The sequence below is a fragment of the Taurulus bubalis genome, assembly GCF_910589615.1.
Source record: "Taurulus bubalis genome assembly, chromosome: 1".
Taxonomy (NCBI): domain Eukaryota; kingdom Metazoa; phylum Chordata; class Actinopteri; order Perciformes; family Cottidae; genus Taurulus; species Taurulus bubalis.
In genome coordinates, this window is record NC_136589.1 from 45132485 (window position 1) to 45152026 (window position 19542).

The window sequence follows — 19542 nt, forward strand, 5'->3', positions numbered from 1 at the left end:
TAGCCACCAGAGGCTAACACCAACAGGAACCGTTGCTGCAGCCAACTAGCCCAACTCAGCAGAGGGGTACTCGTGAGGTGAAGAGCGAAAGACCTGAGGGATAACCGTGGTGATGGACTTCTAAAGGCAGGGCCTCACGTACGTCACCACAGGTCATCGGTCTTGCAAGGCGTGTACAGAGGGGTCTTCAGGTAGGTCGCTCGGAATACAGTCCAAGTATGAACCTGAGAATGAGCGTATATGTCCCCTTTAATTCAGTTTCATCAGCTACCTCCCCCAAATGAACTACTTAGATGTAAAACAACACGTCAAAATGTTAACTGTGTTCAAGGGCTACTCTTTCATAAAACAAATGAATGCCAAATTAGATGCAGATATCCTGAAAACACTGGATCCTATACTTTCCACAACTAAGTAGTGTCCTTCCCCATACCTGAGAGGAATTCAGCATCAGATTTTGCTATTGCACATGTGTGGAACGTGCCTGTGTATGCAGACAACGCCCTCTGTATAAAAGCACGTCTGTTTATGTACGCCTGCAGTCCGCGTGCAAGTCTGCAGCTGTCAAGGCTTTAACGGGAACTTCCATGTTAAAAATCACTAGAGTGCCACTATAATATAACGTAAGCACCACAAAAACACTCAGGTTTTATTAAATGTTTATTTACATGAAATATACAGTTTTGTTTGGAATTCACATGCAAAGTTTTTCAAACATGAATAATTTAATCATTTAAAAAAGAAAACAAGAACAAAACACAAAGAAACACAACTGTACTGGAGTTATGCACACACTGGAGCAACATTAAGAGAAAAGCTTGGGGCAATGGGTTAAACCAACCGAACCTGTTCTTAGTTAATAATCTGGAGACAGCCTTGAAATTTAGTCCATAAAAGTACCATATAACAATGTATTGTACTGTATCACAACACTGAACCAGGGAATCAAGGAAAACCAGTGAAAATGAGAGAAAGACAGAGGAATCCTCACATAGATGTAAGTGACGGCCTTGTAATGAAATACGAGGGGGAGGGGTTTAAAAACACCCAGTGGGAAAGTATAATGACTCACTGAGAAGATTACAAGTACATTCAACAGATGTTACATTGTGTATCCCTGCCTCACGGTGTTGTGTACACGTGGAACACAATATAGTAATTGAGAGCACCAATACTGCTGGCTTCGCGTCTCGTGACTTCAACATACGTCAAGAGAGCATTGATCGGTCACAAGTTGACCTTGGCTTAACCTCGTCATAAGTGCGAGTCCCCAAAGACAAACATGAGCGGCAAGGCCATGGCCCGTCCAGAGCGGCTGCCAAAGGGCTTTCAGACTGTATTTACAGGACAAATAGAATGAAGCGAAAAGGGAAAAACAATTGGGGAATATTGTTGCCGTTTCCATTATGCAATGCCATGGTGGATAGCACAGAAGACACAGATCGACACTTGACACGTCAACAGCAAAGCAACAATACAAAGGTTCTGTTCCCTGAAGCAATTTGAGGTTAATATGCAAGAAGGCTATGCATTATGTCACAATGGGAGGATCATTTCCAAAGCTGATTTTTTTTTATTTTTTTTTTTTACAGCAGTCAAAAAGGTTTGGAACAAAAAAAGGCGAACAAATCATAGTTTAGAGTTTCTCTGGCAGGATATTCAGATTTGCTATAAATACTTCTCTGCTCATAAAATTAATGATTTTCCTTTCCAAGTTTATTCAGTTGGTTCTAGACACCCAGACGTCGCTATGCGTCACTGTTAACCTCTAGTGCAGTCACATTTCTATTGCTCACAGTCAAAATAAACATACATATTAAGACACAACAAGTCAGCAAGGACTTCACAACAGAAACAAGTGACATATCAAAGAAAAGAAAAAGAGGAGAAATGGCCCTTAACCCCCTTCATTTTCTGTCAGGACAAATGTTTGGCTCAGGTTTGAAAAAGAAAGTCTGCACTGAAACAGACTTTGAACTGTCCTCATTTGGTGGAATTGTGCAATGGGAGACATATAAACCCACGCAGGCATTGAATAAAAGCTACTATGTCCTTCATTTGAATAAATATTACAAAAACACCAATATGGTGAATATGCATAGAAGAAACTATGGGGAATCTACATTTCCACATACAAATTCTTATCAGCCTGTGAGTAGAACAAAAAGCACTCATGGTAAATAGTTATTATCTGGACATTACAATAAATGTGTGGCATTTAGTTTCTCAAACGACATAAAGAGCCATAAATAGAGTAGATGTTAAATACTCATGGGTTAGATGTCACACTCTGCCATCCATATTCAGAGAAGATTGTTCAAGGATTTATAGGGACAGTCAATATGATGGGGATTTCCAGTTCTCAGCTATGAGCAGAACATTTCATAGAAATTTGATCTCGGCTTTGCAGTCATTATCAGATGCCCAAACGTGCAATGGGACTTCTGATATCCATTCAAACACTTCACATTAGAATACTTCAATGCCAGCCAAGTCAACAACACGAGATCAGGAAGACCTGTTGACTTTAGGCAGCTCAAGGCTTTGTGATATCTCAAGATTCAGTATTTTCCTCCTTTGCATATTCCTCCACAAGTTTCTCATAGGAGTGGCTGTGTTCTGAACAGTCACTAGTGAACACAGACCCTTCAGATTCAGAACTATGCTCCTCCTTGGAGCATAGTTCAATGTTTTCATCACATGTAGTAATGGATAGTTTTGCTTTCGAGTCATCATCCTCCTCCTCCAAGTTATTGCTGAGAAAGTTCTCCTCGTCTATAAAAGTAATGTTTGCATTTTGGAATGTGAGGGGATGGTACTCCTTTGAGTCCCACGTCCTTCGACCACCTGCTCCACAATCTCCCACCCCTCCGTCCTCCAGATGTACGTCCTTGTCCAGCTGGTTCTCAAACATTTGGCCTTGGTCGAGTTCTAAGTCACCTTCTACGTGGTCCTCTGTTAGCAGCAAACCGTTGTCTGAGCCCAGGAGGTAGTTCTTGGACTTTGAAAAAGCAACAGTGACTCGGTCACTGAAACTATAGCGCCTTTTTTGTCGCGGCGATCGATCCAGACTAAGTATGGTGTGTCCGTTGAACATGGGAGAATCATTGCAGCTCTTGGAACGACCAATATCTTTGGATTTATTTATGGTGTTGGTGTTGGCGTTGCCGCCGTTGTTCCTGCCATCTTTTTTAGTGCCAATCTGTTTAATCAAGTCATTGTAGCCTTCCTGCTTCTTGGACAGGAAGCTGAAGATGTTGACGTCATTAGGAGATGGTGGCAGACGGAGGGCAGCCTTGTGAGACTCTTTGTAGTGCCGGAGCTCATCGAGAGATAGCTTGCGCAGCTTGCGGCGCTTCTTCAGTGCCTTGTGGGCCTCAATCACCATCCGCACTTTCCAGTTGAAGAACAAAGAAAGCCAGGCCAACCCCAGATAAATCCACACTTCCACAAAGTAACGGTACAGAGTTGGGTATTCTGTATTTGGTTCCACACCTGCAAAGACAAACAAAATAGTCCACTGTCATTTGAATCCAAAGTTACGGCCTGGTTTAATCGGTTTAATACCCAGAATTTATTTCTCAGCTTACCTGCAACCAAGTCCCCAAAGCCAATCGTGGTCAAGGTGACAAATGAGAAGTACAAGCCTTCAACATATGACCAACCCTCTTGGGACATAAATACAAAAGGTGGAAGGACTAAATGCACCAGCACACCCCAGAGAAGAAATATAGCCGTGCAGGTAAATTGTGCCTTCCTCTGAAAAAAGAAAAAAGAAATCATTACTTCAGGTGCAGGTTTTGTGATACCACACAAGGAAAAGCTCTTATCAACTTACCAGTGAAAATCCTTTCTTGGTTAGATACTGGCCCAGGTGCTTGGCTCTGCCACCGAAGAACTTTCCCAGCTCACTGATCCAGGAAAGACACAAAGGCACACCGAACAGGCCGTAGAAGATGCAAAATACACGGCCTTTGGGCGTTTTGGGGGCAATGTTCCCATATCCTTCAGAAAGCGAAAGCAAAGTGATTAGGGTTGGGATGTTTAAACCAACTACTTAAGTTACTTTAGAGTGGCTTTATAGGGGGAGATGGAAATAGCAAAAAACATGCCACCAATACAGGTTGTCTTAATCCATTAAGTCCATCTCCTCTGTGTCCCGCACCTTTGTTTCATACACACTTTGGCAAAACATCTAACAGTTGTCTGCAATAGCCTTCGTCCCAATGGAACAATGTAAGACATCACTTTCGTCTCATTCTCTGAAACATTCAAGTAAGTTTTGACAAAACAACTTAAAGAGCTGCCTCTTTTCTCCCATCCCAACTAGATTCCTCACTGTTGAACATACAGAAAGTACTTACCGATAGTGGTGATAACAGTGGCGGCAAAGATGACAGCATTTGGCCAGTTCCAGTTATTGAAGGTCTTGCTGCCAGTTATAGTGACCCCTTGGCCTGCAGCATCAGACACCACCTGAGGACACAAAAGAAACACATCGGAGTATGAGATTGATTCCAACTAAAGATAATTTAGTGGAGGCCAAATAAATTGGGTGCCACCAACTGGCAATTATAAGACACAAGGGTCCCATCTGACTAAAGCGTAGTTTATACTCGCTGTAATCACGGCCGGTGTGGGGTGCAAGTGGTCACGGCGCTTGGTCGTGCACCTCTGATCTTTTGGAACTTGGCTTGCATGATCACGTGACTGTGATAAATGGTTCATTAAACTAAAAGTACAATTTACATATCTGGGGATATTATAAAGAAGGCCAATTTGCTTCTTCTTTATTAAACAGGAGCTCTCAAAAATCTTCAGTTCAGTAAATATTTAGCCAGGCAAATCAAATTGCTTACAGGATATTCAACCTTTGTTTCCTATTAATGCTTGTAATACTTAACGTGTTTCTTTACACAGATTATTTAAAGGCATTAAAGTATTTAATGAATAAGAGATATGTGTGTATAGATAAATACAATTCTTCCTCGACATTGTGAAGGTTGGTTTATGGCTTTGTGCCAGTTACACCTTTAGGTTATTGGCGTACCTATGAGTTCCACTCGTTGTCTTATTCACAGTTCATTTTGTTGGTACGCCCTCTGGCGTTTCAGAGAATATTGCAGCGCACAGCTCATTGAGTATAAACGCTCCGTACGCGCTCGGCCCTCGCCCAACGCCAGCAGATGCTCGCGCTCAAGTATAAACAAAGCTTAAGCTAAAGAGACAGGAAGTTTGTTGTGTGCAAGCTCCATTTCTTTCCACCACATCCTTCCTGTGATATGTAGATAGTGTCGCCAGTGGCATTGATGAGGTGCAACGACATCAGGCACCCTTGAGAATCCCCATCGCCAAGAGGGCTTAATGGTGCCGACCACTGCTTGTTTGGTAGGAACACAGGAAGGCCTCAGCAGCTATTTCCTAATGCCAAGATGGTGCTTTGTTTAAAAACTTACTAATTCCTCAGTGGTTGCTCTTAATAAAGTTTGTTTATCTTTCTCAAAATCCCAAATTGCACTGAATATATACAAAAGAATTCTTCAGGAAAATAAGGTTTTGTGCTTAGTTTGTCTCTAACCCACTAGAGCATGGGACACATCAGATCACTCCTTACAAGGAAGTTTCAGTGTTGACATCCAAAGGAGACAGAAAATGCTTCATCAATCATCCCCAACCAGATGTGTGCCTGAACAGCCACAACAGAAACGGATTCCCCCCCCTGTTGGGTATTTGCAAAAAAAAAATTGTGTGGTGGGACAATGCATCCCGCCCCCCCATAGTTCTTCTTGTCTTGATGGGGGGAAATATAGTGGGAATTATGCAGGGGATGGCAAAATTCATATAAGCCCTTAATCAGTGGAAGATTCTTGGTTCTTTAATAATAACAGGTCTGTGACAGCTCTGCTCTGTAATTATCAGCACGAGGGAAGGCCATTCTTCTGTCTTCCTATAACAACACAGTTGTGCTTCAGAATGACAGTAGCGGTGTGATGACCGAGTTTGTGTTGCAACCATGGCCAGAAATTAAAGAGGGAAAACAACACGCGGTCCTGCTTACGCACCTCCACATTTGACAACCCTCCTGAATCCACTGTAATGACTAGTTACGTATTTATGCACGGGTAACCTCATTATTGACCTAATCTTACTGGGTTTAAGATGATTACAGCAACCTTTGAAACCCCACAGCTGCATTTCCCCGTTGGCCTAACGAACCAGTCAACACGATCGGCTGCATCTAATATACAAAAAGGAGAGACGTGTTTATCGCAATAGTAATCTGGTCAATGTATATTGTCACATTAAAATGTTCCTGCAACAATTCTTTGGTACAAATAGTAAAAAACAAAAACTAAACTAACAGACACCAAAGGTGTCAGGTAAGGATGCACCAATCCAATATGGATACTGACTCAAACAGCTGGATGGTTTATCAGTGACAAAGGGGCCGATCAATTCAATTGGGTTCTATGCTTATGCATCATCAGCACGCCAGGAGACGGCATCGCTGAGGGAGCCAACAACAAACGTGCCAGCTGTTTCGGAGGTATTTCAAGCTTGCGTATTATGTGTCAAATGTGATGTCTCAGGATCATTTTCTTTGACAGTCTTTAAGTCAAGCCTGATGTTGCCTTACACAAATAAGAACAAGCCCAGTCTCTCCCACACAGTGAGGCATACAGCGTATTAATCAAACACTGGGATCAGATCAGTACTCTTTGTCTGCGCATCCCGACCAACGGAGAGCGAGTCAGACCAAAAGCAGGTTACTAAAACACGCGTGTTCACTCATCACATCTCCCCACAGAAAAGATAAAGGGACATGTACTTTATGTTCCCAGCACTGTGGCTTGTACTAATGGAAAGTAATGAGTCGAGTCTCGCCACAAGAAAGTCAATTTAGAATTCAAATGACAGACTTTTGGTAAATCCTCTTAAAACAAGCAACCATTCATTCAATCACTCCTCTGGTGCAGCCAATATGACATTGTATCACCATTAACTAAGACGGTGACATTTTGAGCTACTTTTTTTTTGCTGCGTGGAAAACAGAAAAAAAGAAAGTGAGAAATGTTATGTCTGTGAGTCATGTCTGTGGTCTGTGTGCTCGGCTTTGCACTGTCCTCATACTGACCTAATGAGGGGGCTTTACACATGTTCACAGTCTGAACGCTGAAGTTTGAGACGCACAAAACGCTGACTCGCAGGAATACAACAAGGGCAGAGTGCAAGCTACTGCAAGGAACTAAACCTTTAAAAAAAAAAGGCAGACTTTGGAGGTGAACGCGTTAACTGTTCTTCTTTAAATATGATGCATTGCTAACCGTGCAGAAGCTAGGAGGGAGACTACAGCACTCACTCAGTAAAGGCTGATCAAATATGCCGGAATAGGCTTGGCGGAGCACAAGGTTGAAACGGACATCTACTGGTCAACTCGTGGTCACTTCAGGTCACAAATAACCCTGAGAACGAGACAAAAGACACCAGCACCGGGGGAGAAAGATACAAGACACAATGTGTCAGAAGAGGCTCAGGAAGAGGTTGTTAAACTGGCTTCTCTACATGCCAGCTACCAGGCTACACGGACATGGATACCCTGGCAGAGCCAAGTAGAATCATGGAAGAGGCTTCTCTATAACCAGTGTGTCTTCTGCCACAAAAAAAGAAAAGAAAATGGATAAAATAATCCAGCAATTTTGCTGCTGTATCTCTCCAACTGGTGTTAATCTAAATATCAAAGCTGCATTTTGTGTATGACCAATAAATGAATAATAAAACCACAAAAACAACACCCTGCCCCATTAATGATTAACGTCTCACTCACTCACTCACTTACTCACTCACTCACGGCCTTGTTGAGGTAGAAGATCTCATGCTTTTACAAAAGTTAACGCCTTACTTTTATTGAACACTTCTCGCTGCTGTCATAACATACGAACAGACACACCTCAGTGAAAATACCATGACCATACGTATGTATGATTGGAGCCGGAAACAATTAGTTGATTGACAGAAACATTATTATAAGTGGAAAAAGCAAAACATTCTCTGCTACCAATGCTTCCAAAACACACAATCTGCACTAAAAGTTATAGCGCAAATCACATTCAATTGATTGATTTGACAGCAATAATACTTTACTCATTGAGCATACAATACGAAACGCTGACTTGAAAACTCACAATGTGGTGCTTTATGCTGACACACTCTGAAAGGATTCCTTTGCTTTTGTGGATCTGAAAACATTGCCAAGCATGCAGGCATCTGTCACCGGCCCACTCTGATAAACAGAGCTACAGTGAACACCACAATGACAAACGCCAACTGTTATCAGGACAGCTGGCAGCCCAGCGCTCCCACAGTGGGCAGCAAGCGTTGACCCGACTTGCAAAACGCCACAGTCACTCAGGCTCCTCCAGGTCTTTACACATTGATCTCCGAGACAGCGGATAGATGGCTGGCAAACAATGCGTTTGAGAAACAATACTCAGATTTCGTTGTGTGCACCAAAAAAACACAATCGAGAGATGGGAGGACCGAAAAAGTGTGGGATGCCGTCTTATCTTCATAAATGAACGTTACGGAGAAACCGAAGCTGATTAAGAGAGAGTACAGACAACTTGTGTCCATTTTACAGCTTTTCCTTTATTTGGTAGACATAAAAGCAGTAAAAACAGTGAAAGGATTCTTCCATCTGTGAAGCAGAGCATATTGCACCATTAACGGATTTGTGAGCCGCTGTTTTAATTCCGCGTGAGGTTGAAAAACTTGCCTCATTAACGCAACATGTGGCGTTTTTATTCATTCTTGAATTTCTGTCGGCCCTATAAACATTACAAGTTAATTTCGACACTCCAGATCAGTGTTGGTATGCTGACTCTCACATTGTACCGACAATATCCTGAAATCAAATTAGGCATACAAGGCAATAAAGGGCATCACTGTCTTGTCAATGCATTGCCTCAACCTAAACCCATAACATGTAAATGCATTGCTACCTTCCGTGACTTCACGTTACTCTTTTTTTATTTACTTTTCAAAAGTGGGATGAAAGACTTGGCTATTTCCAGCGAGCGGCCCCTGGGCACATGACTCTCCCCGCGAACAGAGCGCTACTTCATTGTGCCTTTTCAGTCGGACGAGGGGGCCAAGTTTCCCTTTCGCATGTGACAACCGAGTGCTGAGCAGTGTTTTGCACACTCATTATTATTATTATTATTATTCGGGGCTACACGCAATCTTCAAGTCATGCACAACGGATGGGACCATCACGCAAAAAAGCTAAATCAAAAAGGCCGTTTGCAAAACCAAAAGCCGCACTAAGAGAAGGAACCTTTGAAGTTTTCAAACTTCATACAATGCCTCGCTATGTATGTGTTCAACTTGTAATTCCATATAAAGGAGAGGGGAACTGTATTTTAATGTATTTATTTCATGTTATTACTTCAAATATCAAATTAATTTTGCTTTATGTCAGCGCTCGCAACGATTTGCTGATTAAAAGAAGTCTGCAACCATTTTGAGAAGCGATTGACTTTTATTCACTCCAAAAATGCTAAACACAGGGACACATGTACCAAGGCCTCTTCTCCTCTTCTTTCTCTCCTTCTGGATAAATTATTGTCTCTTCAATGCACATTACTAACTTTCCTTTTTTCCCCCGGGAGCCTCTGTACTTCCTCGCCTCAAGTTTCCATGGATCATGGCTGTCTGGAGCCAGTCCTGCCTGCTGATGCCCCTCCTCTCTACCTCCTTCTGCTTCATGGATCGTGGCTATCTGGATCATGGACCATGCCTACTACTCATTATATGATTAACTTCTGTCATATTCATTGAATGAGCTGTAACTCTGTTACGTTATTCATTCTGGCCACATGTCATCTATTGCTTCTGTCCATCCGGGGAGAGGGATCCTCCTCTGTTGCTCTCCCTCAGGTTTCTCCCCCTTTTTTCCCTGTGAAAGGGTTTTTACTATCTTTATTGGCGGAGTTTTTCCTGATCCGATGTGAGGTCCCGGGACAGGGATGTCATGTGTACAGGCAAAATGAGCCCCAACCTAAAAAAACCCCACAACAACAACATTCATTCACTGTCATACATAACAGCAGTCAACTAAATATCTTTAAGTTTTGGACGGTTGGTTGGACAAAGCAGCAATCAATAATTTGCAGCACAACTTTTTAAGCATGAATTAACCATTTCCATGCTAACTGTTACACATCCATTGTTATCTGGAGCCGTCCGAGTCCACATGTGCTTCTGGACGACGCCACACAGCAAACACTGCTCAGGCTTCCCGCTGCGAGCCGGGACGCTCCGAGCGCTCACTTCTTGTTTGCAGTGGAGCTAATGTGTGCAGCCTCGCTGAACTTTTACAACAGCTCCTCAACAGCCAGCATTGATGGGCCATAAAATCCAATCTGTAAACTGTGACCACTTCAAGGGTCCCGTAGTTAATAGTAAACTCCTTGTTAATAAAACAGCAGAAGACTAAGTTTTACAAGAGTGTCGCCATCTCTCGTTAAGCTAGCTTATATATTTTAATCGTTGACGCGCCGGGCTAAGTTTCCACAATGGAAACCTCAGAGGATCTCTGCTGCTCACACAAATAAAAGTTGATAGAAGGAAACTCAAGAGCAATATATTGGATGTTTACCCGTTTTAATATACCTACTCCAAAGCCTTTGCAACAGGTGTCTATGCAGACTGGTGGGGGTGGTAGGAAGATGTGATTTGATCTGATCTTTTGAAGGTGCTGTGGAACCCCTTTGTCCTTGACAGAGCGTGCAGGAGCAGGACAAGTTTTGGTTTCACAAAGAGTTTAAACGACTCCACAGCTTTCTTTTACCCAAACAACTACTAAAACAAAACAAATCAAAAATCTAACTATAGATATTCCCCAGACTACATCAAGAGACAGATTCGGCCATTGCATTCATTGCATTGGATTTTGGTTGGAACAGAGATGGGAGTGGGGGTGGCACGGCATATCCCTTTCAGAACCCCCCCCCCTTACAAAACACAGAAAGGAACAGCAGAAGGAAGCAGAATGGGGGGATGGTGAGGGGATAGTAAATCTCCCTAATACTGAAGTGGGCCCATGAAGGGGGAACAGGTTGAGACAGGTTTCTGGTCATACTTGAAAGTGCAAACCCCCTCAAAAAAGGAAACAAAAAAACAGAAATGAACCACCGTCTGGTGTTACTCATGCAGGGAACAGGATCCCTCTGAGGTGGTGTGTTGCATATACACCACTGGACACATGGATCAAGCCTTCTCTTGCGCACACTTCTTCTTCTTCTTCTTCGCTGAGGGACTTTGAAGATCTCAGCTTCTCGTCGCACTCACAAACGGACCGAACCGAGGCTGTAAAAAAAAGCCTCTTGATAACGGATGAAAGTGGACAAACAACATGTCATGGGGCCAAACACACGTGGGATCGCAGGCTGTGTTGACTTGCCATGTGTTCACCCACGGTGCAGCCATAGAGGCAATGGCACCGGCTTTGCCACCGGTTGGGCAACTGCCATTTTAATGAGAATTACTAGCAATGGAACACCATGTACTGAGGGTTACAGATTGACCCTCAACGCCCTGGTATCACAGGCACCGCTCCAGACAGACTGTCTGTCAAGGTTTACAACAGCAAATCAACCGGATGATAAAATAATCACCATCACGAGGAACCTGGCCAAAGATAGCGTTTATGAGGGAATCTGTGGCAATTCGAACTTTAAGTGCTAATCGCCTGTATGACTTGTTGGCGTCATGGTATTTGAACTCTTAAGTGTGGGGTTGTGTTGACCCAACAAGGAGGAACAACCATGGACTTAGAACAAGTCATTTCTCAGGAGATTTGACAGTGTCTGGCGAAAGCTTACGCAGCAGTTTACGAGTCAGCCAGTCAAAAAAGGTGCAGCGATACCATCATTTCATTCACCCGAATAGACAAATTGCCTTGGCACTGAAATTACACCTGCAGCGGTTCACACAATGGTTTACAGTAGGATGTCTTTTACAGTGTCAATAGAAAACAAGAGTGTTCAGTGGAAGAACCATACCTCTAATATTTTGTCCAAATCATCTTTCGTCAGACAGGGATAGTTCTTAAGTATTGTATCCTTCCGGGCAGTATAATTCGTTGCAGCCTGCTTCCAATTGGGCTCCTCCAGGACTTGAAAAATTGCTGCCCCAATGGACAGGTAAAAAATAATGGCAGAGGTCAACAAGGGGCCTTTATCTACCATACTTATGTACAAGGACTCAACTCTGAGAGCGCGGGACAGGGGGGGAGAAGAGAGAGAGAGAGAGAGAGAGAGAGAGAGAGAGAGGGAGGGGGTAGATAACAACAATACCCGGAGTTATGCGGGACTCATTCTCAGCACGGCTCACGAAATGTTTCTCCTTCCGCGAGAGGGCTCTGAAAAGTGCATGAAACGCGCCGCGGCAGACAGCATTTGGGCCCGAGACGCAGCAGGGTTGAAAGTAGTCATGAAAAAAAGCGGAGGGGGCTGAGCGCGAGCGGGACCGCAGTAGTATTCTCTCTCTCTCTCTCTCCACGTGCGCAGCCGAAGAAGTTCTGCCCGCTGAAGTAGTGAACTGGGAGTAGAGGAGAGAGGAAGATCCGCCCAGAAAACAGAGCGAGGAGAGGAGAGGAGAGGGGGGGTCACAGACTCTGCAGCCTGGCCCGTGTTCCTTTATTTGGTGAGACTGCAGGTGTCCCGCTGCTCCAAACTTCCATAGGACTCTCAACCAAACTTTGAAGGACTTTTTTTTTTTTTTTTTTACAATGCACTTTTAGAAATTCGCGACAAACCAAAGTGCGACTATTACACTACAAAACTAAGTAGCTAATATACTAATTAAGTTATAACTTGTATCAGAATACAAAGTAATTCTGTCCATTACAGTTTTTTTTTTTTTTTTACATTTGCGTCTGGATTTTTAAGCAACTTCAGAAGATGATATTAATTCATACAAGTTCCATATTCAATAGAGCACAGCTATAATTTTTTGTGGCTTTCAACTACTGTGACTTGAACTACTAATATCAGTTTTGAACAAGAAAAATCATGTTGATTTGCACTTCCAAAATCCTTGTTTTCACAAGACCTCAATGTACTTGTGGTCTAATACAACATTGCAGGTTTGCGAGTGTGTGAGAATTCACGGCATGCAAGACAACGAGACATTGCATCAGGATCACTTCCATGAATTGCTACTTGCCCAAGGCTGTTTTTTTTATTTGATTTGTTTTATGCTCTTGCAAGTACATGCACAAGTATAAACTCAAGCAGCCCGTCATCACTCATTTTCAAAATGCATGTGGAACTATATAAAAGCTAGAGTTATGTTCACAGGAGTACTGTGGTAGACTGTATAGGAGGTTGTACGTTTACAGATCTGTGCAGGTTGCAGTGCAAGTGCTAACCTGTTATTTTAACCAACCAATAGCTGGGATAGTTAAGACTTGTTGGGTCCCACGGCAGGGAAAACAAAACAGAAATATCAAACGTTAAAGAAATTTCCCCTTGGGGATTAATAAAGTATATATCTCTAGCTGTTATTCTTGGCCAAGTCTTCCTTGTAAAAGAGCTGTTAGATCTCAATGGGACAAACCTGGTTAAATAAAGGCTAAATCAAGTTTAAGTTATATTGTGTTTGTTTATTCTGAAAAAAACCCAAAGTGTTTAAAACGACAATTCACTGGCGTTATGGCTGGAACCTTCGTACAGAGGCCTTCTGACCCCCCGTTTCAATTCTTTTGGCTAAGCTAAGCTGGCTCCATATACATCTTCAGTCACATCAGTCTTATCATCTCACTCCTGCACAGAAAGCATGCCGAAAAGGCCCTCATGGAGTTGTGTAAAAGTATGCACTTTTAAATCAGCTGACTCGGCTATGTGCTGGTTTCAGATCTGCTGATGTTCCGGAGGTCATGTTAAACAAGGTCCTGCCACATGCAACTTGTTACATAACGGCCATTCATTCTCTGTAGTATCAACACCCAGAGGAAAACTTGAACTTCTTAGCTAGGGTAAAAACACAACATATTAGTCACAACAAAGAAAAGAGAGAGGGTTAGTAAAAGAGATTCAATCGATATCATCCTCTATCATTTCCCTTGATATTCATATTATATTCAGTCATATTATATTCTGCTTTCCAAACATTCTATTGTGTCATGGAGTTTTAGTCATGTGAATCAGATTAACAGCACTTAACCATCTTGGGGAGTGTAAATTCAGTTTTTTCATGTTACTAAAAAGTGGAGTGAAAGAATGGAGCCCACTGATTGAGACATCACAATTGTTTTTCTTTTCTAAATGTTGTCCCATTGATCCCTTCCAGTTGACAATATCGGCAGTCCAACATGTGCAGATGTTTAGAGGTACCACGTACTGAGCTGTAGAGCTGGTGAAGGCTGTCAAGGTGGTCTGGTAAAAAGTCCCTTGGGATGCACGGGGACTTCCGGAGTTTCAGATAAGACAACCAGAAGAGCCAAATGAGATAACACAGTATCCACTGTGGATGCATTAACACATGTTTTATTTGGTGACCAAAAGTCTCAAGAGGACATAATCTTTTTAGAGATCTTGGAAAGCTCAGAGCTTCTGCTGTGTACTCAGATTGTAACTTTGAAATCCTGCAACCCGCCTTAATAGACAAGTATGATTACAAATCTTGCAATACTTGTGTGTTTTCTATCAAAAAACAAAGTCGTCCCCAATGTTTTGCAGGGTCATTAAAGTTTATCTCCACAAAAAGCCTCAGTGAATTCAGTTGGGAAATTTGGAGAGCTGTGTATTTCACTTTGAAAACAGATCTGCCGCTTTTCTGGGTCGGTGAATTGTTTGTTTAACAGACTATTTCTCAATCAGGTTACTCTTGATCAACATCAGAGCATCTGCCTTAAAGATGCCTTAGATAAGAACAGCCAATGCATTTCCACTGAACAGCTGCACAGTTCTACTCGAGTCGCTCTTTTTTAGTTTTTCGTTAGCAAAAATATTGGACAGTACCTGCTACTGTTTTTGGTAGCCTGCAAAACTACGCCACACTCTATGTACACTATGCTATTTGCTACACTGTACACTATGCTGTACACTACGCTGCACAATACACCTTACACTACAGCGTACATGACACAATACACAATGTCGTACACAGTTTCCTACGCCTACACTATGCTATATGCTACACAGTACACTACGCTATACACTACTCTATATTCTACACTGTACACTACGCTATACACTACTCTATATGCTACACTGTACACTATGCCATATGCTACACTGTACACTACGCTACATGCTACACTGGACACTACGCTATACACTACTCTATATGCTACGCTATACACTACGCTATATGCTACACTGTACACTACGCTATATGCTACACTGTACACTACGCTATACACTACTCTATATGCTACGCTATACACTACGCTATATGCTACACTGTACACTACGCTATATGCTACACTGTACACTACGCTATACACTACTCTATATGCTACACTGTACACTACGCTATACACTACTCTATATGCTACACTGTACACTACGCTATATGCTACACTGTACACTACGCTATATGCTACACTGTACACTATGCCATATGCTACACTGTACACTACGCTACATGCTACACTGGACACTACGCTATACACTCCTCTATATGCTACACTGTACACTATGCCATATGTTACACTGTACACTACGCTACATGCTACACTGGACACTACGCTATACACTACTCTATATGCTACGCTATACACTACGCTATATGCTACACTGTACACTACGCTATATGCTACACTGTACACTACGCTATACACTACTCTATATGCTACACTGTACACTACGCTATTTGAGAGCACTGACATTACTAAAGATGTTGCTCAACTGGCCATATTCATTCGTGGTGTTGATGAGATGTTGGCGGTCACTGAGGAGTTCCTTGAGTTGATGCCATGACAGACACCACTACAGCGAATTACATGTTTAGCTCTCTCGTTGAAGCGCTGGACCGAGTCGGAGTGGACTGGACTCGGGCTGTCAGTGGGGCTACAGACGGTGCACCATCAATGATCGGGAGACAAGCTGCAAATGGAGGATTACGTTTTTGGACATTTCACTGTATTTTGCACCGGAAGGCATTGTGTTGCAAGTCGTTAAAAATGGATCACGTCATGAAAGTGGCGTCACAAACGCGTCACACAGTGAGGGAATCTGCAGAGGAGAGCCCAGAAAGATGAACAGTGGGCTGATGTCTGAATTTTTGGTCTTTATGTTTCTAGTTTATTGTAGAAATACCTTAACATAGGGTTTATCATCCAAAAACCTTCACCAAGGATTTAAACAGAGAAATATTGTCGTTATGTATGCGTTATTATGCTGTGATTTTACTGGTCTGGCCCACTGCTAAATGCTACACTGTACACTACTCTATATGCTACACTGTACACTACGCGGCAAAATACCTTCATACTGCGCCATACATTATGCTGTACACTACTTTTTCCTACCGTGGCAAAGATATGAACTGCCCTACTCTGCCTCTGATTGGTTTACCTGCTCATTCTTACTTTTACCCGAACCAATTTCACTCCTCATGACTAAACCCAACCAACTGAGGCAACAATTACTAACCAATCATAGGCAGAAGTGCCGCAGACTTCTTAATTTAATGTACTGTTCAGTAGTTCCGACCTCATCTAGCAATATAAATTCCCAATCTCATTATTATTGTGGCAATGAATAATTGTAACTGAAGTACATTACACTTAAAATGAAAGCCCGATTCCATTGATAACACCCAGTATTTGAATAGCCATTTAGTTTTCTCTCAATCCGTGAAAAGTGTTTATAGTATGTGCTTCCTGTTTGGAAAGTAATATTGTATGCAATCCCTTTGTAAAGGATTATATTTAGCGTGTGTAGGTGTGTACAGTGATTTGACCATGTGGAATGACTGAAGAACTGCTTCCTAGTTCCATTGTTTTATGTTTATGTTGTGATTTTCTTCCCCAAGCTTCTCGGTGGGAAGGAAACCTGCACAATCAGCCAGCTAATTTGCTTCTTGTCGGTGTGTGCTTCTTTTTAGCATGCATCTTTACAGTGTGTGTTCCCAAACTGTCTAAATCGGAGGACCAAATGTTTTCGGGTCCATGCTCTCCGTCAAAAATACATTTTCATAGGATGGTGTATTTGAACACACATTCGTGTCATTTCATGCTTCAACGAGACATTTGAATCATAACGCATAACAGTCTCCTTTGTGTGATATCTGTCTCTCTTCAAAGTACATTGTACACAAAAAAAAGTAAAACATAAACTTAGTTGTTTGAATAGTTCATCGCCTCATATTGTTCAAACATCTACTAACTTAGGACGTTTTTTAATTTTTAATTAAATTTAATTTAAAGTTAAAAACTAACGTTAACGGTTTGCTGTTACCAGGTGAATCGGCATTCCTTTGAAAAATGCTAGAGGCAGATTACCATACAGTCAGACAGATAGCCTCAAGGCAAGGTGCTGCCCTGCTGAGGGGATTTATTGCATTGTTCACCATGCAAATTCTGAATCCTGGTCCCATTCTGACTCTGAGACTCCATCAAGTCACAGTGTTAATGCAAACAGCGCATCAAGCCCGTGGACTTTTGCGTACAACCTTTGGGAACTGTGTTTTGTGACAAGGAAATATTACTTTTGCTGCAGGAATAGTGAAACCATTTTAATTCTTTGCAGTTAGAAATCGTTATTCTCAGTCCTGCAGAACAAGCGAGCTCTTTGGCAGCGTTTTTTGTTTTGTGTCTCTTGGCTTTTGTGTGACCATGCAACACAATCCCTCTGCAATGTATTGAGGGCTTTTAACGTGACAATGGAGACATATCAGGTTCAGTTTCAACTTTGAAGGTAGCACTAACCATTGCGCTGTCTATAATTAACTATATTATAGACAGTTATATAACTATAACTATAAAACTATAATTTTCAGTTATAGACGAACGTGGTGAGGCAATTTCTGACACTCTCAAGTTTAACATAGGGCTTTGTTTTCTGGAATCACTGAAAACAACAGCATAATCAGCATAAAATTGCCAGGTGGTAACACAGGAGAGGAGGCCTATAGATATTCATGACCTCCTAGTCTACCATAACTATATCCGGTTTGGCAGATCTGAAAGTGGCAGTCAACCCATTTTACATCTCAAGATCCATTTTTCACTAAGCATGTGAAAAGAAGTTCTTTTGGACATTTTTGGTCATTTGGACCGAACGAAACTAGTTATGATCTGAATTTCGTGTTAGGCACCTTTTACTTCTGGTTAGTTGGAGGACAAGTGGTGTTACATAACAGGACATGAAAGGTCACTGTGGTTGAAGCACCGTTAGATTTACCAGAATACTCGGCTGCGCCATTTCCATCATTTCCCAAAAGTGCTCGCAAGGAAAATTGGATAAGGATAAGGCTCTGCTCTCGAGTATGCTTTACAAACATCAATATTGACCCACTTCAAAACAAAAAAAAGATAATTATCACAAGGTGACAAGTTCCTTTTGCATAGTTATTCTTAGATCGGGTCACGAATAACGAATTCCATGCACCAGTTATGAGCGCTCCGACGAAAAGGTGGAGACAGGCAAGCAGAACTGCTGAGTAAACGCCACAGGTTGTTTATGTTGCCGCTCTCCTCTCTCGTGTGCCGGCTTGTCTGAGCTGCAGAGAGGGTTTAAGCCGGAGAGGAAATGCTGCGGGATGAGCGAGAGCATGCCATTGGCTGCTGGTTCAATCTCTGACTTCCCGGCGCATCGGTGACTTTTACAGAGCAGCGCTTCTCGAAACAAAGATTAGTGTCCCTGGAGCGTGCTCGCAAAACCAAATCACACTTCACGTCATATCAGCGTTCAAAGTTGACCAACATTATCAGGATCACGTGCATCATTTGATAGAAAGATTACCACTAATTATTTTAAGGATCATAATCTTCGCTATAAAGCAAGCAAAGTGTCTGACCTCTTGCACTCATTGCACAGTGCTGAAAAGAATTCCATGAACTAAGTGCTTTTACAGTAGGTCTGCTTCAAAGCGGTCATTCACCGGCTAACGTAACGGTAATCTAACACAGCAACAGTTTTATTACAGCCTCACATGAGAACAGTCACAAGTTTACTATAATCCAGCATATAGACATGTCTTTGCCCTTTACTCTATACTAGGCTTCACATGCAAGTGAACACGCCCTTTTATACTGTGACTTGCATTTTATATCTTATAAGTATAAGTATTTTTGATCTTTTGATTGTCAAAAATTAAAACTACCTCATGTAAGGACATATCGAAGGCATATGAGAGTTGTGCCACGAGTTCAGGGAGAAGAGAGAAATGAGCTGCAGTTTTAGCATTGTATTGTAACGCAACAGGAACAAAACACTGCATCTTCTGTAACGCATTAGCTGCTCTTGTTGATTCAGTTGCTTTAACTTTTACCAGCAGGCCCAATAAAACAGTTTGCAAGTGTTAAAACAA

At 42.2% G+C, this 19542-nt stretch overlaps 1 protein-coding gene across 1 annotated transcript; it reads right to left on the bottom strand.

Annotated features, from left to right (window-relative positions):
* Positions 1-2554: 2554 nt before the first annotated feature.
* LOC306747182 (potassium channel subfamily K member 5-like) lies at positions 2555-12248 on the bottom strand (the record flags this gene model as incomplete). The annotated part of the gene is made up of 5 exons (XM_079230202.1): positions 2555-3495; positions 3591-3759; positions 3839-4005; positions 4365-4476; positions 12063-12248. The coding sequence occupies 5 exons, from the start codon at positions 12246-12248 to the stop codon at positions 2555-2557; spliced, it is 1575 nt and encodes a 524-aa protein (XP_079086328.1).
* Between the last annotated feature and the right edge of the window lie 7294 nt (positions 12249-19542).